This window comes from Podarcis cretensis (assembly GCF_951804945.1).
Source record: "Podarcis cretensis genome assembly, chromosome: 10".
Lineage (NCBI taxonomy): Eukaryota > Metazoa > Chordata > Lepidosauria > Squamata > Lacertidae > Podarcis > Podarcis cretensis.
In genome coordinates this window covers 58,203,323-58,227,348 of record NC_137179.1, presented here as the reverse complement: position 1 = coordinate 58,227,348, position 24,026 = coordinate 58,203,323, and the positions used below count along the sequence as shown (strand labels likewise).

Here is a 24,026-nt window from a genome sequence, read left to right as displayed (position 1 = left end):
GGGCCGGACTATATTTTGAAGGGAAAATAACGAACGAATTCCTATGCCCCACAAATAACCCAGAGATGCATTTTAAATAAAAGCACACATTCTACTCATGTAGAAACACCAGGCAGGCCCCACAAATAACCCAGAGATGCATTTTAAATAAAAGGACACATTCTACTCATGTAAAAACATGCTGAGTCCTGGACTGTCTGTGGGATTTAGAAGGCGATTGGGCCGGATCTGGGCCCCGGGCCTTAGTTTGCCTACCCATGGCATAGTACAACAATCTACAAAAAAACACACAAGAGCTAATGGAGGGAGAGCAAGGGTGCATGTGCATTATGCAGTCGGAGCTGTGTTCCCTTCAGGTCTCGGATCAAGGTCCATAGAAGCTGCGGAGCTGAGAAAAGTGGGGAGAGATCAAGGTGAGGTTGGGAATGAGAGGTTGCAGAGGGAAAGGTGTGGAGCACAGCAGCGTAGTGGGGAGAAACAATGGATAGTTGCTGGCATTTAAAAGACATGTTATAAGAACAACAATCCGTGGTGTCTAGAGAGCAGGTGTACTGGGTCTAATGTGGGTGCTTTGGGAGATGTTTTTTTTTTTTCCTGATGGCTTTAATGAACCTAAGTGCAAAAATATGTTTATGGTGGCTGAAGCTTGGCTTTGCTGCTTTGCTTTATTTTTTTTAACCGTGTTTCTTTCCGAGATGTTATTCAATAACAAACGCTGTTAATGTGAAGGAAACACAGGGGGATATAAGTCCCTACCAGGAATGAGTCGCTCAGGCTTCGCCTGCAGCCCAATATCCATATCAAGTTGGCAGGTGAGAGCAACCTACTCAGACCCTGAGATCATCTTCTGAGGCCCTGATTCGAGAGGTCTGGAGGGTGGCAACATGAGAACCGGTCTTCTCTGCAGTGGCTCCCCATCTGTGGAATGCTCTCCCCAGGGACGTTCACCTGGCACCTTCATTATATGCCTTTAGGCGCCAGGCAAAAACGTTCCTTTTTAACTAGGCCTTTGGTTAAATACTATGGGAAACAGCCCTACTAGAAAAATTAACCAATAAACTGAAACTGACATGGGGACAAACAGAAGAAGACGCCTTTACCCCGGTATGGCTCCCCTTTATCACAGCCCAACAAGACCATGACAATAATCCACCAACAGCATACAAATCAATATGGCTAACCTGATCCAAAACACCCACCCCACTCACACACGAAAACAAAAATCACCACAGCCAATCACAAACAAACAACCACACCCTAAGCCAACCCCAACCTCTCTCACCACCAAAGAAGCACAAATGAACAGCACGAGCAACACTGACACCAAACCCTACATACATTAAGCAAAATAGAAACATTGCCACCTGACCCCCCCATCTTCCCCCCCTCCACCCGACCCCCCCCCAAATGTCTCAACAAATGAAACTGATTTGTTAAAATGTTACATGGAAAAAATACGAGAGACATTAGACATACTTCTGTAAAACAAGAAAATCTTTAATAAAAAAAACAAAAACTAGGTCTTTGGTTGACCTAATCAACATCCCCATACCTTTTTAAAATGTGGCTCTTTGGGGGGGGTATTATTGGGTTGTTGCTTTTATTTTTATTTTATATACTGTGATTTTTTTTGTGAACCGCCCTGAGACCTCCAGGTATAGGTCAGTATATAAATTCAAATAATATTAATATTAATATTAATAACAACAACAACAACTTGCAGCTCCACATAGGAAAATGCACTTGGGGCGCAATCCTGTGCACACTCACTAGAGGTTCCATTGAGTTCAGTGGGGCATGCATTCAAATCAGTCTGCACAGGATCACGGCCTCAACAAGGCAGTTGGCAAATTAGGAAGCGCTTCAGTTCATTTTTTAACATATGAATTGTAAATGGCGTTAGCTTATGCCAGATCTCCTGATCCAAAATGTGTTCACCTCCAAGCAGTCGAATCAAAAGCATGTGCAAACAGGGTCTTTCTGGATTGAATCCTGTGTGAATAGGATTATATCCCTAAGTCACCCAGTTTGCTTAAGGACTTCCGCTTGTGCAACAGAACTTCCCTTCCCTTTCCTCGCCCTGAATGCCTCCCAGATTGGTTCAGGTGGGGATGTTGCTCAACTCTTCGGAGCAGATTGGGATGTGTCGGGACACGTGGGGAGAAGGGAAGGGAGGGAAGTTCACTGCATAAGTGGAAATACAGTCATACCTCGTGTTAAATGTGCTTCAAGTTGAGCGTTATCAGGTTGCATTCCACAGTGACCCAGAAGTAACGTAACGGGTCGCTTCCGGGTTTCACCGCTCGCGCATACACAGATGCTCAAAATGATGTCACGTGCATGCGCAGAAGCGGCGAATTGCGACCCGTACAGATGCGGGTTGTGTTCTGCTCAGGATGCGAACGGGGCTCCGGAACAGATCCCGTTTGCATCCAGAGGTACGACTGTACTTGTGTGGGTGGGACAAACCTTTATCTCCATTGCTAGTCCCCCAGGGGTAGCCTAACTACTGTTATTTAGGCTCCGGTAACCTCGAGGTTAGATTACTGCAAGACATCATACGTAGGGCTGCCTCTGAAGATGGTTCGGAAACTTCAGCTAGTGCAGAATTCAGCAGCCAGGTTGCTCAACGAGGCAAGACAGTTTCAGCACTGATGGTTTGACTGCACTGGCTACCAGTTAGTTTCTGGGCCCTATTCAAAGTGCTGGTTTTGTCCTATAAAGCTTTAAATGACTCAGGGCCGCTATACCTTAAGGACCTCCTCTCTCCGTATGAACCTACCTGGACCCTCAGATCATCTTCTGGGGTGCTCCTTTTCGCGACTCTTCCAAAAGAGGTCCAGAGGGTGCCATCGTGAGAATGGGCCTTTTTTACAGTGACTCCCTGTTTGTAGAATGCTTTCCCCAGGGAAGTCCGCCTGGTGCCTTCATTATACACCTTTAGGAGCCAGGTGAAGATGTTCCTCTTTAACCAGGCCTTTGGCTGATTGACATCCAATGCCCTTTTAAAATGTGCTGGGGACATGGAGGTTGTTTTTGTTTTGTATTTTCGTATTGTGTATTTATGTTGTCAATTCCCTGAGACCTGCAATATACTAATAATTGTAGATGATGATAACAACAACAATATCTAGTTAATTTTAAAAGCACTAATAAACCAGTATTTATGACGCTGCACACATTTTTATTGAAGAATATCAATAACTATGGCAGTGAACACCACAAAACGTGACATTAGATTGCTGTTATGGTTCCCTTACAACACAAGTATTTATAATTAAGGTGTTTAAGTAACGTCTGGCGGAATGCCGTCAGCACATAGTGTCATCTTTAAATCCTGTCATAACCAAAGCTAGGGAAATAATTGCAACCTATTTTTTTTTTGTCTGTTTGTTTTTCAAGCACTTTTGTGCAATGGAAAGTTTCACAAGCACTTGCAGGAGATTTTTGTTCCCTTGGTCGTCCGCTACATTGATCTCATGGAGTCTTCCATTGCCCAGTCCCTTCACAGAGGTCTTGAACAAGAATCATGGCAGCCTGTCAAGTAAGTGTTTCCGGAAGGCCCTATGCCAAATTTGGTCCCCATTTGGTTTGCACCTACTCCTCCAGCTTTCCTTTTTACAATCTATTTTTATTGTGCTCCTACGTTGTCTATTTCTCTGCAGGACCATCACCAACAGTCTTCCCAATGTAGCTCTTCCAAAAGTTCCAAGTTTGCCTCTTAATCTTCCACAGATACCTAGTTTTTCAACGCCAACCTGGATGGCTTCTTTATATGATTCCACGTGTGTATTCTTGACTGATCTTTAAACGTTGAGTGTGTGTGTCAGCTCTGCACGGCCTTACTGATGTCATGTACAGCTGTATTTGGACTGCATGGTGTTTTGTGATCATTTGGTTGGAAATTGCAGCTTTTTGGTTGAAAGCCAAGCATGGAATGTCATTGGGTTGTGCTTTTTGGTGTGTAAAATCTCAGTAGGAAGTAGCTTACAATTAACTAGGCAAAGGTTTGTTGTGGTACATTTAGCAGTCATCACCCTTAATTACATAATTGCTGCTATTTAGTTAATAAGCAGTGTGGAAACACTTTAAATTATTGTACTTCAGTATGGTGGGGTTGTTGCTTTTTTTTTTTTTAAATGTCAATAGCTCTTCGTGTTTTGGCATGTTATTACTAATCCACTGCATGTGCTAAAAGATTTTTGAAAATAGCAGCAACAGCAATTGGTTTGCATTATTTTTCTCTGGCTTTTCTGGATTCCCTCGTAATAGGACACTGCCAAAATTAATCGAGTTCAAATCTCACTTAATTAGCTACTGGCTGTCGGAGATTACGTCCCTGTTGTTTTTTAAAACAGATTCAGAGGAGCTTTTGTAGTTTAAATGAAGAACTTCTCAATTAAGCATTACAGTGGTACCTCGGGTTAAGTACTTAATTCGTTCCAGAGGTCCGTTCCTAACCTGACACTGTTCTTAACCTGAGGTACCACTTTAGCTAATGGGGCTTCCCACTGCCGCCACACTGCCGGAACACGATTTCTGTTCACATCCTGAAGAAAAGTTCTTAACCCGAGGTACTATTTCTGGGTTAGCAGAGTCAGTAACCTGAAGCCTCTGTAACCTGAAGCATATGTAACCTGACGTACCACTGTATAGCAGAGAGAGGGGTTTTTTTTTGGGGGGGGGGAGGTGGAAGGCTCTCCATGACATATATTCAGCAAACAAATGGTTATTTTTAAAAATGCTTTCATACCTAGTACTAAATCAAAGTTTATAGCACATTTACAAGCAATGGCCCATTTCTGGTTCCATTACTCTTTGCTGCCTTGCCTCTACAGTGGTACCTCTGGTTACATACGCTTCAGGTTACAGACTCCGCTAACCCAGAAATAGTACCTCGGGTTAAGAACTTTGCTTCAGGATGAGAACAGAAATCGTGCTCCGGTGGCGCAGTGGCAGTGGGAGGCCCCATTAGCTAAAGTGGTGCTTCGGGTTAAGAACAGTTTCATGTTAAGAATGGACCCCCGGAACTAATTAAGTACTTAACCCGAGGTATTATTATCTCTATTTCGATGTTCAGAGGTGATTAGTCTGTTTAGGGAAGTTTTTTATGTTTAATGCTGTATTGTGCTTTTAATATTCGATTGGAAGCCGCCCAGAGTGGCTGGGGAAACTCAGCCATTTGGGGGTGTATAAATAATAAAGGTGTAACCAAAATAGCACTAAACAGGAGTGCTCCACACCAAAGCTGTCCAGATGGATTCTAGAATGCAAGTGGTGAGAAACTTTTCTTGAGGAATACCAGGTGCTCAGTAGAGTGCATGATCGTCTACAGGTAGATTTTCCATTGAGGCTTTTTTGGTGTGCTTCTGCGCCAGTCGATTCTTAGAACCACCAGTAGTTCACTGTGACCACTTTGCAAGGTTCACTTTGAAGACAACATCGCTTGCCTCAGTGCCCTTCTGTGTGCCAGTGCTCAAATAGTGCCTGGGGCATCCAGGGCACATCGGAGACCTATTTCATGAGATCAGTTTAAGTTTTTGAGGCCTATTGTCAGGAGCCGGAGTCAAGAGTAGGTCAGCAATAAAAATAAACACAGTGTCCATGTGGTTAACTTTGAAAAAACCAAAACATTGCAGGCCTAGTGATCCCAGCAACCTTTCCCAATGAAGCAATTGCCCCAATGAAGCAGTTGTGAGGTCTGGAGGTCCCTGCCTTCTCCCAGCTGCCTCAGTCCCCTCCTTGCCAGGGGAGCGTCTTTGTGCACATCCAATCTCTTACCTGGCCTTTTCAGGGGGAGATTGTTCCAACTCTACTTCCCAGTTGCTAATACCCCTTTGAAGGGCAAGTGGTGCAGGTAGTCTTGGAGGAAACTGAATATCAAGACCCATTTCATTCTGGGTTTAGATGTGGTTTTGGAATAGAACTGGCCTTAGTCAGCCTGAGGGAGGACCTTCTCCAGAAGAGGGACAGGGGAAGTGTCTGTCGGAACCGGGGGATGAAAAGCTAATCCCCAGAACTACAGATATTAGCCATGCATGCAATTTTACATTTCCCAAATAATCTTCTTTTCCGTTGCTTAAGAATAAATTAAAATGAGTACCGCCCACCCAACCCCATTTACCGTATTTTCCCGTCTATAAGACGCCCCCATGTATAAGACACCCACACACCATTTGGGGGGTCTCAGTTTTAAGAAAATGAGGAGAGATGGCCCAAAGTTGTTGAGCCTCTTTCCCCATGCAGCTGCGGGCAGGAAACACTCCCTAGATCAGCGGTCTGCAACCCGCGGCTCCGGAGCCGCATGTGGCTCTTTTACACCTTTGCTTTGGGGCGGATACTAGCGAGGGGAGGAGGTGCATTGTGCGCCCCGATACTCCCCACTGTGGCGGGCGCTGTACTGGCTGTGACGTCGCATGGGGGCGGTGCGTGCGTTAGTCACGCACCGTCCCGACGTCACCTTCCCGCCCACCCGCTACATTGTAAGGGGCATGTACGCTGGTCACTGCACTGAAAGGGGGCATGTACGCCGGTCACTGTTTTGAAGGGGAATGAAGAACACACACACACAAAAAGGTAACTTGTTAATTTAACATTTATTTCTATGAGGAGGAGTAATTCTGAGGGGTCAAACAAAGAAATAATAAAAAAGTGACAAAAAAGTTATTTTTATAATGACGAGTTTTGCGGCTCCCAGTTTTTTTTTCTTCGGAAACAGGTCCAAGTGGCTCTTTTTGTCTTAAAGGTTGCGGACCCCTGCCCTAGATCGTTTCCCGCGTGCGTCAACACTGGAGGAGCTTGCGCTCTCACCAATTGGATGGCTGGCAGGAGCGCAACCTCCCCTGGTATTGCCGCACGTGGAAAACGACTCAGGGAGTGCCTGCCGTGCGCAGCGGCATGGGGGAACTTGCGCTCCCACCAACGAGCTGGCTGGTGGTGCGCAGCTTCTCCCCACGCAGCTGCGGGCAGGAAACACCACCCAGATTGCTCACTGCTCGCTACAGCATCGGGGGAAGCCGCGCTCCTGCCAACTAACTGGCTGGCACTGCGCCGCTTCTCTCCCCCCCCCCCCATGCCACTATCTGTGTATTGGACAACCTCAGCTTCTTTTTTCTTTCTTTTATTATTTATACCCCGCCCATCTGCCTGGGTTTCCCCAGCCACTCTGGATGGCTTCCAACTGAATATTAAAAACAATACAGCGTCAGACATTAAAAACTTCCCTAAACAGGACCGCCTTCAGTTGTCTTTTAAAAGTAAAATAGTTGTTTATTGCCTTGACATCTGCTGGGAGGGCGCTCCACAGGGCAGGCGCCACTACCGAGAAGGCCCTCTGCCTGGTTCCCTGTAACCTCACTTCTTGCAGTGAGGGAACCGCTAGAAGGCCCTCAGCGCTGGACCTCAGTGTCCGGGCTGGATGATGGGGGTGGAGATGCTCCTTCAGGTATACAGGACCGAGGCCGTTTAGGGCTTTAAAGGTCAGCACCAACACTTGGAATTGTGCTCGGAAACGGACATGACTTCTGAGTCAAAAAACCTTGTCCAATACACGGGAAAATACGGTATCTAAAAAGCCTGGGTGTCATCTGGAATTGGGATGCTTTGGGCAAGGTGCTTTCAGCGCCTCCCCCCCCCCAAGCCGCTATTGGCAGTGCCCATTCTCTTGCCTCTCCCTCTGGGCCGAGGCTGTACCACCTCCCAGAGAGTGGAGGCAAGACATGGAGAGGCCTCAGAGGCTTCTCTATGTGCTTCTCACTGCTAGGGCGCTTGCTTGCTTGTTCAGAGAGCTCAGGTGAATTGTCAGCAACAGCAAAGAGAAGGAGCAGCAGAGCCAAGAGGCTCCAGGGATTAGCAACAGGCCTTTACTGTGATGTGGGCTCCAGCAAACTGCTTGACAATGCCAGAGCTTGACACTGGTGCTGGGATTATGCAGAGAGCGTTGTCACTCATTGACAGGGAGCTAAGTCAAAGGATGGGCAACTGTGCCTTATCGAGACGAAGACAAACTGTGGCTTGTCTGTGAAGCTTAAAAATATGAACGACAGAAACTGCCGCACACGGAGGAGTCAGAACATTGGTCTGCCGTCTCTGGCTAGTAAAAGCTTTTTCTTAGACCTGTTCCCACTCATCCCTGATCCAGAGTTGCCAGGGATATTTGGCATGCAACAAGTGTGTTTTACCACTGGGCTCTAATAATAAAATGGATTCTTTTTAAAAAATCTGGAGAATTGAAAAGTTACTGCTTGCTCAGAATATCAGCTGATCTCTATTGGTCTTCGAGTTTACTGCTTATATGTTTTAAACCTTGCAGAGTCTTCCTATTCTAAAAATTAAATTGCAAACCTTTTATAGAGGTATAGATTGCTCGACGCAATTTACTGTACATTTTAGGTTACAGTCATTCATACACATAGGGGTGCCAATTTGAATGAAATATTGGGGGACAGGTAAGCCCCGCCCCACATAATTGATCACATGACATGGTGCACACACACCATATTAATGGTAATGTCTACCAACTTTTGGGGGGGCATCAGATATTTTATTGAGGGGCAAAGGGACCTCAGCCCCTAGGAGTTGCCTCCTATGTATACACACATATATATAAATTTTAAAATTTTAAAAAATCATCCCGTAGCACCTTAGAGACCTACTAAGTTTGTTCTGGCTATAAGCTTTCATGTACATGCATACTTCTTCAGATACTACACAAAAGCTCATACCCAGAACAAACTTAGTTGATCTCTAAGGTGCTACTGGACGATTTTTTGAATTTTTAAATTTATTTTGACTGTGTCAGACCAACACAGCTACCTACCTGAATCTAGAAACATACATACACACACACACACACACACACACATATATATACACACACACACACCTAGGAGTAAGTCCTATTGAACTAAGAGGGGATTCCCTGTTCAGGGATGCTTTTAATGTGTGACATTTTGATGTATTTATAAACTTTGTTGGAGGCCACCCAGAGTGGCTGGGGAAACCCAGCCAGATGGGCGGGGTACAAATAATATGATATTATTATTATTATTATTATTATTATTGTTATTATTTCTGAGTAGGGTTGCACTATTCATCTAGCTGTACTCAGCTATAGTGAACTAAATATAGTTTGCCAAATATTCTTCTACCTATTAAAAGTAGTATCTCTGATTCCTCCAGAATCAAATTTTACATGTTTTATTTAATGTGCTTTATTTGTAATAGAGGTATGGGTTGTTTGCATACGGTATAGCTTATCTGCTGGCCTTTCCATTCACATAAAATGGATACCCCCCCCCCTTTGTATGGTTAGAAACAGGGAGTGTGTGTTCTTATCTATCATTGCACAACCCCAAGAACATAATTACTTTGTTTTCGCTTGTTTTTGCTGGTCGGTCTCTTTAATGGCACATTTGGGGCATTGTGGATTAAGGTGGAGGAGGTATTAAGAGAGCAAAACGCTTTGCGTAGCATTCACTCTTCTGCTTGATTGGTCCCTCGAGAGGCCAACACAGAGGACCGCTTGGCTAGACATGAAAAGCACACTGAATTATGCTTGGCTGTGAGGCTTGTTTTTGAATTTTCAGGAACGTGAGCGGGTCCTGTAAGGGCTAGCTAACATTCCTACGGGATACATGTCAGAGGAAAACTCAACAGGTCACCACTTGGGAGTTTGAGCTAAAATTGCGGTGTCCGCAGTGTGGTAGGAGCAGCACCCTTGTTCATAAGCATAAGAAAGATGAATATTCCTACAGCCAGGGAGAGAAGCATAATTCTCTCCTTAGTTATACACAGTTGTGATTTCTCTTATTTCTTTATTAAAGTGATCTGCCCTCCACCCATTATTATGCCAGGACAATGAAACAAACAGGACAGCAATAAAAGCTGTATCAGTAAAACAACTGTAAAACTTCTGCATCATTTATGCAGTAGCCAGAGATACTAGGAGTTAGCCGGGAGAAGATTGGGTGAAGAGGTACGTTTTCCGTTGCTGGCAGAAACACGCAACTGTTGATGCCCACCTGATCTCCAAGTGGAGATCATCTCATAAAATAGGTGCCACCACAGAGCAAGCCCTTCTCTTCACCACTGTTGAGTACAGTAGTTGAGATCCTTCACAGATCGCAGTGACATTAATGTTGCAGTACTTTGAAATGCAAACAGTTTCATTCTGTGCCGGGGGAATAAGAATAGCGTATCCACCCTTGCTTTACATAAAGCAGTTGCCAAAAGATTAAAATCTTTTTGAAAAGTGCCAATTTATCATACGTTTGAATTACAAGAACTTTGTGCCAAAGGGACAGACAAGTCCTAGTGCAGATACTGCATCGTGATCAGAGCAGATAAATTATGCACCATTTCCATAGATTATTGTAGCATTGTCAGTGTCGAAGCCTCTTATCCCTGGGAGAATTTTATTCACGCAACCAAACAAATCCAGTGACAAAATTGCTGCATTGCTAGGAACACATTATTTCTTTGTGTTGCTGCAGCTTCCCTTCCTGTGTCCATCAGCTCCCCCCCCCCAAAAAAAAATCCTTCTGTGAATATTGTTGCGCAAATTCCCAAATGAAAGAACAAATAAAGTTACAGTGGTGCCCCGCAAGACGAATGCCTCGCAAGACAAAAAACCCGCTAGACGAAAGGGTTTTCCGTTTTGGAGGTGCTTCGCAAAACGAATTTCCTATGGGCTTGCTTCGCAAGACGAAAATGTCTTGTGAGTTTTTCTGACTTTTTTTCCCTCCCCCCCCCTTTTTCTAAGCCGCTAAGCCGCTTATCTGCTTATCCGCTAAGTCGCTAAAAGCCGCTAAACCGCTAATAGCGCTAATCCGCTAAGCCGTCAGTGGGCTTGCTTCACGAGACGAAAAAACCGCTAGACGAAGAGAATCGCGGAACGGATTCTTTTCGTCTTGCGAGGCACCACTGTATTGTGAATTTGTGTCATAAAAACCATAAGAGGCATTGATTACTGGGTGTTTTTGACATTTCATGAATCAGCGGCTATTGTAGCTTTTACTGTAATTGGTGAAAGCCAGTTTAAATGGCTAACAGGAAATGGTTATGCATAGGATTATTTTAACAGCATTTGAGAGAAAATAATTTCTTCATTTTTTTATTAGGCCTGTTGGGAAACTGATACATAATTTTTTAAAAATATTGGACATCACACAAAAATTGGTTGGCTTAATTCTGCTTTTACAGATGAAGCTACATTTGATCATCACAGAGCACAGACAAACATTAAGCTGACTTTTTTTGGCTTATTCAACCTTTATCCTTCCATAAATTTGGTTGCCTTATCTTAGGGTGTGTGTGTAATGTACAGGCCAAATTAAAATAATGGGTGTAACAGACATTATACCATGCAAGACTTTTATCACAAGTGTCAGATTTTTCCTTGCAGAATTTTTCAATCTGGTATGACCCTCAAGGGAGTGGGTTGCACTGTGGTCTAAACCACAGAGCCTAGGGCTTGCCAATCAGAAGGTCGGCGGTTCAAATCCCTGCATTTGGGTGAGCTCCCGTTGTCCGATCCCAGCTCCTGCCAACCTAGAACTTCAAAAGCACATCAAAGTGCAAGTAGATAAATAAGTACCGCTCCAGCGGGAAGGTAAATGGCGTTTCCATGCGCTGCTCTGGTTTCTGTGTTCTGTTGCACCAGAAGCGGCTTAGTCATGCTGGCCACATGACCCGGAAAAACTGTCCGCGGACAAACGCCGGCTCCCTTGGCCTGTAAAGCGAGATGAGCGCCGCAACCCCAGAGTGGTCTGCGACTGGAATTAACGGTCAGGGGTCCCTTTACATGACCTTACATGACCCTCAAAGCTTGCATAGCCACTTCTTTTCCCAGAAACAGACACCCCAGGCAGAACGTAATGTACAACCTGCACAATTTGGGGTTCAACCAGGGGTCTCCGTGAACCTGAATCCATCCCAGATACAGATGTAGCTCTTTGGGCCTTTTCATGTTAGTTCTCTAAAGCCCAGATGCAAGGTGAATAGTGAAATGATACTGACACCACCTTCACTGCAGGTTGCAAAGGGCAGGGAGGTGGCCATGGTCAATGTGCTGGCAGAAACTGCCCTTCCTGCCACCATTGCTGCCACTCCCTTCTCAAGACATAGGGAAGGCAGAAGAAGAAGAAGAAGAGTTTGGATTTGATATCCTGCCTTTCACTCCCTTTAAGGAGTCTCAAAGCGGCTAACATTCTCCTTTCCCTTCCTCCCCCACAACAAACACTCTGTGAGGTGAGTGGGGCTGAGGGACTTCAAAGAAGTGTGACTGGCCCAAGGTCACCCAGCAGCTGCATGTGGAGGAGCGGAGACGCGAACCCAGTTCCCCAGATTACGAGACTACCACTCTTAACTACTACACCACACTGGCCATCACTCTCATCTGGCTTCTTGACTATGTCAGTCAGACTTGGTTCCATGATGAGTTTCGCCCTGGAGAAATTCTCCTCCTCTTCCTAGAAAAAGGTTCAGTTAAATGGTTTCCCCTCCCAATTTCTCTGCTCTCAGATAGGGCACAGAATTAGGAGAGGCGGTGTAAATATGTACAATTTTTTTAGCAAAGGGTGTTTAAGGAGGTAACAGAAATCACTGGGTTAGAGCTGACCAAAAGCCCAGAGGTAGCATTATTATCAATTTACAATGGGGTGGAAGGTTCACAGGCTTACTCACAAATTTATTGACAGCTGCACAAATTATTATAGCCAGGAAGTGGACGGGGCATGCAGAATACAAAATGGAAGAATGGTATAAAGAGGTGTAGGATATAGCTGTTAATGATAAATTTACATGTTTTTGAAGGAGATATGGAGGGTGTTTGTAGAATTTGTACTGTTAAAACGGAAAGGGGTGAAACCATCACAAGAGGTGTTGAAATTTTGGAGAGTTGGATAGTTACAATAAAATTATCTCGGTGGTGGGGTGCACATTTTTATCCTTATTTATTTATGATTATTACTTTGTCAAAATAATAATACATAATAATAATAAAAGAATTTGGAGAGGCAATCTGTGCATGGGTCTAAGTTGTGTAGCAACAAAGCAGCCAAACCACTGAAAGTACATTAAGTCATAATAATGGGTAGGAGAGCTGGGGGGGAGGAATCACATCTTGCAACCGATGCACCCCTTTGGTTTTTAGATAGTACATGGGTAGACGAATCTAAAAAGGCCGGGACACAAATTTTCAGGGCCCTTTAGCGGCTATGGTGATTCATTTACCAGATGTTATGTACCGGTATTTAGCATTAACTCTAGAAGTACAGTAGTACCTCAGGTTACAGACGCTTCAGGTTACAGACTCCGCTAACCCAGAAATAGTACCTCGGGTTAAGAACTTTGCTTCAGGATGAGAACAGAAATTGCGTGGTGGTGGCGTGGCGGCAGCGGGAGGCCCCATTAGCTAAAGTGTTACCTCAGTTAAGAACAGTTTCAGGTTAAGAACGGACCTCCGGAATGAATTAAGTTTTTAACCTGAGGTACCACTGTTTTAAGTTTTTAACCTGAGGTACCACTGTTTTAAGTTTTTAACCTGAGGTACCACTGAATGAATTAAGTTTTTAACCTGAGGTACCACTGAGGGACGCAGGTGGCGCTGTGGGTTAAAGCCTCAGCGCCTAGGGCTTGCCGATCGAAAGGTCGGCGGTTCGAATCCCTGCGGCGGGGTGTGCTCCCGCTGCTCGGTCCCAGCGCCTGCCAACCTAGCAGTTCGAAAGCACCTCCGGGTGCAAGTAGATAAATAGGGACCGCTTACCAGCGGGAAGGTAAACGGCGTTTCCGTGTGCGGCTCTGGCTCTGGCCAGAGCAGCGATGTCACGCTGGCCACGTGACCCGGAAGTGTCTCCGGACAGCGCTGGCCCCTGGCCTCTTAAGTGAGATGGGCGCACAACCCCAGAGTCTGTCAAGACTGGCCCGTACGGGCAGGGGTACCTTTACCTTTACCTTTTACCACTGTATGAGGGACGCGGGTGGCGCTGTGGGTAAAAGCCTCAGCGCCTAGGGCTTGCCGATCGAAAGGTCAGCGGTTCGAATCCCCGCGGCGGGGTGCGCTCCCGCTGCTCGGTCCCAGCGCCTGCCAACCTAGCAGTTCGAAAGCACCCCCAGGTGCAAGTAGATAAATAGGGACCGCTTACTAGCGGGAAGGTAAACGGCGTTTCCGTGTGCGGCTCTGGCTCGCCAGAGCAGCGATGTCACACTGGCCATGTGACCTGGAAGTGTCTCCGGACAGCGTTGGCCCCCGGCCTCTTGAGTGGGATGGGCGCACAACCCCAGAGTCTGTCAAGACTGGCCCGTACGGGCAGGGGTACCTTTACCTTTACCTTTACCACTGTATGAACATAAGCCTCCTGGTGTATACTGGCTTAGGGGCTTGGCAAATCTTTTTAAATTATTGAATTAATGTAACCTGTGAATTTTTGGGTTCCGTCTCCAACCCCCAAAGATGAGCAGAACTGAACTTTGGTACTTTGAAGCCCAAGAGGTACATTGGTTGCCAGATGCGAAATATATTGGCATTGTTTTTGGCTCTCCTACCCCATTACAAGATGGCACCCTCCTGCCAAGTTGTTGCTTGGCAAGACACTGTTTCTAGCTGTTGCTACCAAGGCACAATTTGTGCCACATCAGATAAAACTGTTGGAATACTGGACAGTCCAATAGGCATAACAAAATGATAATGTTGCCAGAGCTGCTTTTATGTTCTTGTAAAAAAAACACCCAGTTCCAGTGCTTAAAAGAGGGGAGGGCTCTGTTTTCTCTAGCGCTGTAATTCAAACAATGCCTTGAATGATTTGTTGTTGTAGCAACGGGTCAGCAACGTCGGAAGATCTCTTCTGGAAACTTGACGCACTGCAGATGTTCGTCTTTGACCTTCATTGGCCAGAGCCGGAATTTGCCCACCACTTAGAACAGAGGCTGAAACTCATGGCCAGCGATATGATAGAAGCATGTGTCAAAAGGTACGTGGGTAATTTCAGAAATTACCGTACAAATGCTACCATTTCTGGGACTCCTGTGGATATTTGAGTTGAGTAGCCTTGTGTGAAAGTGGCAGGATTAATCCAGCGGTGTGGCATTGGTTGTTAGTTGCCTGGGTGTCAGGCTTAGGGGAATCAGATCCCTCTTCCGGTGGCAGTAAATAAGCAGATCAAACGAAAGGAGTGTTCTTACCAGTTAGTTTCTAATCACAGCGAGAAACAAAGGAATGCATATCCCTCTAGAAATGGCGTTGCTCCCAGTAAAGGTTCACCCCCTCCGTCCCCACTAATCTACATCACTCCTACGTCAGGTAATCTGAGCTTGCTGCCGCTGCGCTTTCTGTTCTATCACTTTCAAAGCCTGTCTAGTCTTAGGTGAAGGGGAGTCAGGAATGCTGTCCAAGGACACTGAATCTGCCTGCTGGTGTTTCCTCTTCTATCTGTTCCTCACCCAGTATTTCCCAGCTTTTCCCCTCTGGACAATGCCCCTCTGCTAACCAACGTTCTAAATCTATACTCTCCTCCTGTCCTTGAGAAGGTTCAGGACAGTGGGGGGCAGCTCCCACTATTCCTCAGTCACTGGGGTGGGTGCAGACGTGCATGCCAGGAGAGGGCCGAGCTCTTGCCGCTGACACCACCGTACTGACCCCCACCCCCACAGGGGCAAAGTGAGGCCACGTGCCCGCCTGTGTAGGGGGGAGCCTGGCTGGCTGACATGGCCCTTGGCAGGCAGAGAGGAGCACCGAGCCAGGCCACACTGGGGGAATCTGCATGGGAGTGCCTGGTTTGCGCTCGCTCAGAAATTGTGTGCCCAGGGCCACAGCCCCCACCCCCACACTATGCCCCTGGATTCACCCAACAGATGGGGGTGGCTTTAAATCACTTCGTAAAGCATGGTGGGCAATTGAAATGATGGTTCACTCTTCAGATCTGGCCTCTTTTACAATGCTGTCGCAGACCCATCTTTTCATGTGGGTATAGTAGTAATTATTATTATTATTATTATTATTATTTATTTATTTATATCCCGCCCATCTGGCTGAGTTTCCCCAGCCACTCTGGGCGGCTTCCAATAGGGTGTTAAAAACAATACAGCATTAAATATGTAAAACCTCCCTAAACAGAGCTGCCTTCAGATGTCTTTTATAGATAAGATAGCTACTTATTTCCTTCACATCTGAACGGAGGGCGTACCAGAGGGCTGGCGCCACTACCAAGAAGGCCCTCTGTCTGGTTCCGGTAACCTCACTTCTCGCAATGAGGGAACCGCCAGAAGGCCCTCGGCGCTGGATCTCAGTGTCCGGGCTGAATGATGGGGGTGGAGACGCTCCTTCAGGTATACAGGACCGAGGTATGCTTAGAACCACCTAATTGACCATGGAGTGATTTTAACATCCCTTTCTGGTAAGGCTGGCTGTGTGATATGTGCGCTGACCCTTCGTTCTTTATAGCGCAAGCAGTTCTAAGATCCATCTGCTCTTGACTTCACCACTCAAGTTAACTTCTGAATTCCACCCGTGTTGCGAGTGCTTTTGTAAGTGAAAGTGCAAAAGTGAAGAAAACAATTATTACACACTCTCCCCCGCCCCCACTATAAAAAGCTGTCACACTTACTGGAACTCTTAACAGCATATCTTTTTATTTAAAAAAATTGTCAGAAGTACCTGAATATGTTACATGACAGTCTATATTCTGTTTTTGCCAGTTTGAAAATTGTGCGGAAAGCTTATCTGTCATTTGCTGCAATATGTGTTTTATCTGTGTCATGCTGTTATTCAGTCAAAGCAGTATCTTACCTTGAGGGGGCTGGAAAGTTTTAATAAGATATGTGAAAATGATAATTCCACTGTTTTACGTGCAGGTGCCTAAACATTTCTACTTTGGTTTTTCCATAGTTGAAATTAATTTTATCTTAGTACATTTAACCTGGGTTTGTTTTTGCACTTCATTTATTTAGAATTTTGACAGTCCTTTCTGTTGCGATCCCCACATTTTAATTAATAGAACAAGAATTGCCTTTGAACTCAAACTGCAAAAGACAAATAAATCTACGGACTTGCGCATTCCCTCTCCTGTGTGCACGATGTTCAACGTGCTGGTTGATGCCAAGAAACAGACTGCTAAATTATGTGTCCTGGATGGCGGGCAGGAGGTAAGCGAGCATCTTGAAATGTCTGTTTCACAAGATCAGGAAGAACACAGAAGGCTTTTGCCAGATTTCAGCTCCAGGGTGGCTATTGCAGATTTTGAGGAGGAAGAGCAGGGAGGAGAAACATAGTCAAAAAAGAATGAAGTAAGAAGCCACTGGATCAATTTCTCCATGTATGTTCTTGCTCGTCCCTTGTCCTACTAGCCTCCTACTATAGCTCTTCTATGCCTTGCATTGTCAGATAAAGGCTTTCTGGCCAAGGCAACCTGAGATGGTGGACAGTTGTAGTCAGAATGTTAAACTACATTAACTCTGCCGTGCGTGATTTTAGAATGTGCCTGCATTTTGGTGATGGTTTTCTTAATATTTGCTGTCAAAGTAGGGAGGGGTTGAAGAAGAGGTCCACAAATGCAGTCATTAGTGGTGACCATGCAAATAAAATGATGATGATGATGACCAGAAATTTAACTTTAACCACACACATAAAAGGAAACATTTCCAGAACCTTCTGTCATAGGGGTGACTCTACTGACAACATATGGAGGCAGAGAGTGCCTCTTTCAAAATGGCACCAGACTGCAAAAGCTTCGGTGTTGTGGATTGGAGGGGAGGGGTTTCTGTGAACACAGAAAGACCCACCTGCCTTTCTCCCTGTCACCTCCCATCCCAGGCAGTCGGTACAAAAGCAAAGACTCTCCTTGGCTTCTGTGAAGCAGGAAGTGGCAAAGCCAAACTTTATGGTTCCTAGACCCATCGGCTGGGCCAACAAGGCTAGCCCAGATGGACCCCTAAAGTGAAAGGTCATCACACATTACTGCAGTGTTTTGCTTCGCAGTACAAATGTCAACCATATTTATGTGCATTCGTTGTTTTATAGCATTACAATATTTTCATATTCTCTGTTGATCCATATCATTTCATTAAGTCTATTTATTTCTCATACTATTTTGTAATGATTATTTTTCCCATTTCCCCCCACTCTCTGGTTTTTGGGGGCCTTTCTGTCACATGGCCCAGTTTGCTAATCAGTGGGTAAGTTGATTTTGTTTTAGAATTTCTTTCTGTCTTCAAAAGTGTTTACGTGTCCATTGCTTGTTGTGAACAGTGTGTCGAGGGTAGTAACACCACTGGTCCAAAATGTAGGTCCCCAAGCAAGAGAGTCTGTATGTGTTCCATATTTGCCAGATATATCTTCAAGATTCAAGGAGATTCTGACTAAACATCAGGAAGAACTTCTGACAGTAAGAGCTGTTAGACAGTGGAAGGGTCTCCCTTGGCAGGTTGTGGACTCTCCTTCCTTGGAGGTTTTTAAGCAGAGGTTGGATGGCCATCTGTTGTGGAAGCTTCAGCTGAGATTCCTGCATTGATAGAAATAAGAATGGCAGGTCCTTCAGTAGTTGTGCGTGAGAGGGAATTTGGCAGCTTATGGCGCAAGAATGGAGAAGCCCATTTCCACACAAATGTTGAAGGACGGCAGCCCTGTCCCCTTATGTATCCAGTCACCCGAATGCAAGGGAACCAGATATGACCATCAGGCCAGATCCCTTATTCCGCCACCTGCTGCAGGCCAACTTTGGCAAGTAACAGGGCCGCCCACTTGTCAGAGATCAAAAGGGACTTGCTGTCAGCAGCAGTTTACTGGTTGGAGGTTAGCAAGCCCCTTTGATTTAAATTGCACATGTGAACAGACAGAGCAGGGCTCGCAAACAGTGCTTACCTCCTTCAGCTGAACTTGGGAGATCTCGATGGGGGACTCCTTAGTGCAGCTAATCCCAGTGGGGCTTGCTGAAGATCAAGAGAAGGTCTTTCCTGCCCTCCTTCCCCTTAATCACAGAGTGAGGGTAGCGTGTGGGTGTGCTTGTGGGTCCTGTAGGTTTGGGAAGTGAGTCAGTATGTGTGCACATGCACAGGTGTGTGTTGGCCACACCCACCTCTGGCATGCGCCCCATTGAGGCATGGCCAACTTTCAGTGTGGGCCCGAGTTGAGGAAGGTTAGCCACTCCTGCCCTAGATCAAAACCGTAACGGTTGTAAAAAGAGCCAAAGGAAGCTTCAACCAGTGCGGTGTAGTGGTTAAGAGCGATAGACTCGTAATCTGGGGAACCGGGTTCGCATCTCCGCTACTCCACATGCAGCTGCTGGGTGACCTTGGGCCTGTCACACTTCTTTGAAGTCTCTCAGCCCCACTCACCTCACAGAGTGTTTGTTGTGGGGGAGGAAGGGAAAGGAGAATGTTAGCCGCTTTGAGACTCCCTAGGGTAGTGATAAAGCGGGATATCAAATCCAAACTCCTCCTCCTCCTCCTCAACTCATTTTCACATGTTGAGATTTTGGAAATGGTTACGTTTGAAGAAGTCAAAGCATCATTTCCCCCTTAGAACTTGAGGCTTGGCACCAAAGACGTATGTGTGCACTGATGCACGTGCAAACCAAAAGCCACTGCAAAAGGAAAAGTGAATAGAGTTGCCATGCATATCAGCATTTCATCCATCCATTCATTTATTTAACAGGCTTTATGTACCACTTGCTCATCAAAAACTCTTAAACAGTCTACATAAAATATAAAAAATACATTTTAAAATACCAGTGGGAAAATGAGCATTTAAAATCCCAGTTTAATATCTCAATTTCTACAGGCAAAGGTGTGTCACCTATTCAACGCCTTACTGAAATTGTGTGGCACAAAAGCATGCCCATTCTTTGGAGGTGTTTCCATAATTATTATTTTTTTGCAGAAAGCAAAAGCCATACTTATTTAAAACATCCCAGTGTTTGTAATCACAGCTTTAAAATATAGCAAAAGAAAACAGAGGAAATACACCCAAGCTCATCTCAACCATGCTTTGCGCCTAAGGTGGTTCAAGGAAAGCCCACCAATCCCTTCTCCTTTGCTTCCTTCAAGCAAAAGCCCACCACTACTGTTCCTTTTTTTTCTTTTGGCCACTTGTTACTGGTTCCTAAGGCCTTTCTCCCCCACGTTTGATCTCATTCAGCATCACATAAATGAGCTTCCTGCCATCGTACGTATGAGCTATGAGCGTTGGGCATCTTTTGTCAATTCCCTCTCATACCTAAACTGGGTTCATCAAAGCTCTCTTTTAATTCCTTTATAATCAAAGGAGACCTAAACACCCAAGAGATCTTCAAAAAACACATCAGGTAGTGGCATTCCTTAACTCACCTGCAAATGGGCTAAGCATTGAGGGGGGGGGGCTTTAACATGCAAAATAATCCCTGGAGCAGATACATGATCATGAGCACTAGGTATCGGCGCTAAATTATGATCCCCCAAAATAGCCTCATTCAACAATTTTTCATTTTAAGACGGTTTCCTGAAGCCCGAGAAATTCTCATTCTCGCAAACTGAATCGCAAGCTCTTTTCTTCCTCGCATGTGATTCTCTCTGGCTGCAGAAGACTAATTTACTGTGATTACAAGCTTGCTCACGGTTACCCCGATGGCTCTGCTCTGCCTTAGATTACCATGGGACTTGAGAATGGGCAACTGTGGACTCTTTTATACAGTCTCTTTTATAAAAGCGGCAATTGGCACTTCCCGACATTACATGTGTATCTGCATCCATTTACTTGTATACAAAATGTTTGCTTCATTAATCTGAGCACAGTGGGCAGTTGCTTGACAAAAGGGCAGCTCTCCTGGGATTTATTAAGTACATCTGTGTGGAAACTTTGGGAGGGGGGAGGGAAAGGAGGCAAATAGCCTTCAAAAAGCTAAATTTTAGAAAACTATTCAATGGGCTCCTGCCAAGTTAGCCTAATGTTTATATTGATTTTGGTGCTTTTACTCTGAGCATTATGCTCTTGCTGTTTCAGGTAGCCTTGAACTATCAAGATAGGGTTAGTCTTTACAAGTCATATTTTTTTGTGAAGTGGTTGGCGGGGCATTCTTCTCCCTGGAACAAATGTTCTGAAAGGAGAATTACTTCTTCCTTTTTTAATGGATGTACTTTGAGAATAGAAAAGGAGCCCTTTCTCCTGCTAACTGCAGGATGGAAGTCTGCTCTATTTATCTCCGAAACAGGGTAGGAAAGTCTTTCAGGTTTAATTTAAAGTGGGCTTCTTTAAAGAGACGGAGTTTTCATTAGTGGAAGAAAAGGCAGAAGCAAGAAGATGGAGAATAACAGCTGATTTTGTTGTTATGCCTTTTGTGTCCTGGTAATTTATTACCATCTCTTCAGGTTTCCTGATGGAATTTTATTTTTTGCCCATGTTTGAACAGATTATGCAGGAGTTGTATAAACTGCAGTTCACTTCATGGATAAAAGGCCTCTTTTTTAATATTTAACAATTGGCCTCTCATTTTATTTCTAGAGGCCATAACTTATGAATGAGAATGGTTAGATGTAAAGTGCTTTATTTGGGTGGGGGGGGGGGAATCATCTTGCTTCTGCAGCTGAACCAAACCTTTGAGCTGAGGAAGAGAGAAGACCCACAACCACCTTAATTACAGAGAGACAAAAAGTATCTTTCACATTCCTTTGCCTGAATAAGAATAAGACCTCAGTGCATCTAAATAATAACCCTATTAGCTGCTTAACTCAACAGCGTACATGGGAAATTTTACAACACAGAGTGTAAGAAAGTACTGACGGGGTGGATCATTTTCAAGGTTTTGTTCATTGGGGGTTCAAAATGATAATTTTGAGCAAATCTGATCTGTCAGATTTAGACTCTTTGTTCTATGTATGACTTATGGCAGAAAGTGTTGTGTTCCTATAACACACTAATGCTGCTTTTGTCTCCTAAAACGCAGCAACAATACCATTCAAAAATAGATGACTTGATTGAAGAAACGGTGAAGGAAGTAATTTCACTTCTTGTTTCAAAGGTAAATGTATTCACACTTCGTAGCTGAACGGCAATGTGTCTTTCTTTTTACAATGCCTGCTTTCTACAATGAGGAGATGTTTGGTATTTTTCCCCGTTGCATTTTTAGAGGAAAATAGGCTTAGTGACTAGCACCAGGTCAGTTCATCACGATGTTTACAGATTTAAATTAGATCCCTATTTGATCAAGGATTCCTATGCAGCGTCTATTAATCGGGTATATTTCTTTTGTGCTTCATACTACAGTACCTTCATTAATTACTGGCATCGACCATGACCACATTTGTACTATATTAAGATTAGCTTTAATTAGGTGCATCATTGTTTTCTTGCTTGTTTCATGATGCACATGAAGCAAGTGTGTTCTCCAGATTTTTCAAAGGCTTTTAAAGCCCATTTTAATTTTGACATTGATCTTACATAGAAAGACCCTGAAAGGCTTTTTGTTTAACTCTTCTTTTTAGCCGCCCTTATTTTCAGTGTTGCTTCTTGGCATTTCTCCTTCTATAAAGGGAAATCTTGAAATAATTACCTTGGTCTGAGAATGTTTCAAATAAAGTAACATAAAACTTTACAGAGAAGAAAATGCACTTTCATGAACAGGGTGGGTTGTGAGGTACAGTACCAGTGGGAATGGCAGGATTATCAGCCTCATCTTGGCCCAAAGAGTAATAAACAGTGGTACAATTGCACCTGGTTTTCCCCAGTTTGACTCTAGTATCTCTCCATGGTCTAGTAACACAATGGATGTGGAGGGATTCCAACATTTGAAGCTACAAGCTCCAAACTGGAGATTCTTAGGTACAAAAAAAGTGCTATCCACAAGTACCATATTTTTCGCTCTTTAAGACGCACTTTTTCCCTCCTAAAAAGTAAGGGGAAATGTGTGTGCGTCTTATGGAGCGAATGCAGGCTGTGCAGCTATCCCAGAAACCAGAACAGCAAGAGGGATCGCTGTGCAGCGATCCCTCTTGCTGTTCTGGCTTCTGAAATTCAGAATATTTTTTTCCTGTTTTCCTTCTCCAATAACTAGGTGCGGCTTATGATCTGGTGCGTCTTATAGAGCAAAAAATACGGTAATTTCATGGACAAAGGCAGGGGGTCCCAAACTGTGGTCCACAAGCTTCGTTTAAATGGCCCATTGTTGTGCCCTATAAGTCACAGAGGCCTCTAGACACTAACATGGGCAGATAGCATCAAAATTAACCTTAGATTTTAGTCAAATTTGGATTTTGAGTATTATATTGACTACATTGTGATTCCAAATATTTGTCACATAGGTGCTCAGAATGCTTTGTGTGGAGTTAGCTTACTTTTTCTTCACACCTGATCAGGCTAAAACACGGACTTGCCCAAGTCAATTAATTGGCTCCCTGCTTTGTGTTCACCAAATCTCCCAACATGTTTTGACATGCCTTCTCATCACACCTTAAGTTTTTAGCGGCTACAACCCCAGTTTACCTGTGGCAAAATGCAGGCTGATCCCGCAGTTATCTGAACCTGTATTTTCCAGGTCTAGCTCTAAAGCTGACCACCTTCCAGCAGTGGGGTCATTGGAGGACCATATTAACTATCATTTGGCACCCTGATTCAGATGACCTTAGCGAATTGAGCAGATAGGCTGCTTTGATGGGATTCAGCGGTGTATAAATTTTATGAAATAAAACTAATAAACTTAAATAGAAGCTGTTCAGTGTTGTGGTAGTAGGAAGGCAGAGAACGGGTGCCACCAATTGAAGTGGGGCCCTTCCTTATATTCGAAACACAGCGAAGATCACTTCTTGGTGTAATGAGACATGTCTAGATGATGATGTAAGACTAATGGTGTTACAAATAGATATGCTGGAAATAGAACAGGTTAAAGATCTGACGAGTGCAGTTTACTACCGTAACTCCTTCAAGCCATTAGGAGCCTGGGTGAGCGTCTCAGATCCTTACAAGGAATAAGGAATATGACACTGTTGTGACACTGTTAGAGTGGCCATTAACAGCATGCCAGGGGGAATTTTGTCCTGTCCTCTCACTCACAAAGTGGTGCTCTGAT

The 24,026-nt window shown here is 44.6% G+C and overlaps 2 protein-coding genes across 8 annotated transcripts in view; one reads left to right on the top strand and one right to left on the bottom strand.

Moving 5' to 3' along the window:
• Positions 1 to 24,026, bottom strand: part of LOC307225975 (uncharacterized protein) — a 217,368-nt gene that overhangs the window by 120,300 nt on the left and 73,042 nt on the right. The gene's annotated exons all lie outside the window — the stretch shown is intronic.
• Positions 1 to 24,026, top strand: part of CADPS2 (calcium dependent secretion activator 2) — a 350,035-nt gene that overhangs the window by 278,506 nt on the left and 47,503 nt on the right. For 2 of the 7 annotated variants that reach the window (XM_079994067.1, XM_079994065.1), the window contains exons 19-24: positions 3,403 to 3,544; positions 3,666 to 3,785; positions 14,814 to 14,969; positions 16,992 to 17,139; positions 18,154 to 18,168; positions 21,909 to 21,983. In XM_079994067.1, coding sequence (XP_079850193.1) covers positions 3,403 to 3,544; positions 3,666 to 3,785; positions 14,814 to 14,969; positions 16,992 to 17,139; positions 18,154 to 18,168; positions 21,909 to 21,983 — 656 coding nt within the window. The remainder of the gene's footprint in view (positions 1 to 3,402; positions 3,545 to 3,665; positions 3,786 to 14,813; positions 14,970 to 16,991; positions 17,140 to 18,153; positions 18,169 to 21,908; positions 21,984 to 24,026) is intronic. The other 5 variants (XM_079994070.1, XM_079994069.1, XM_079994068.1 and 2 more) reach the window with 3 other exon arrangements.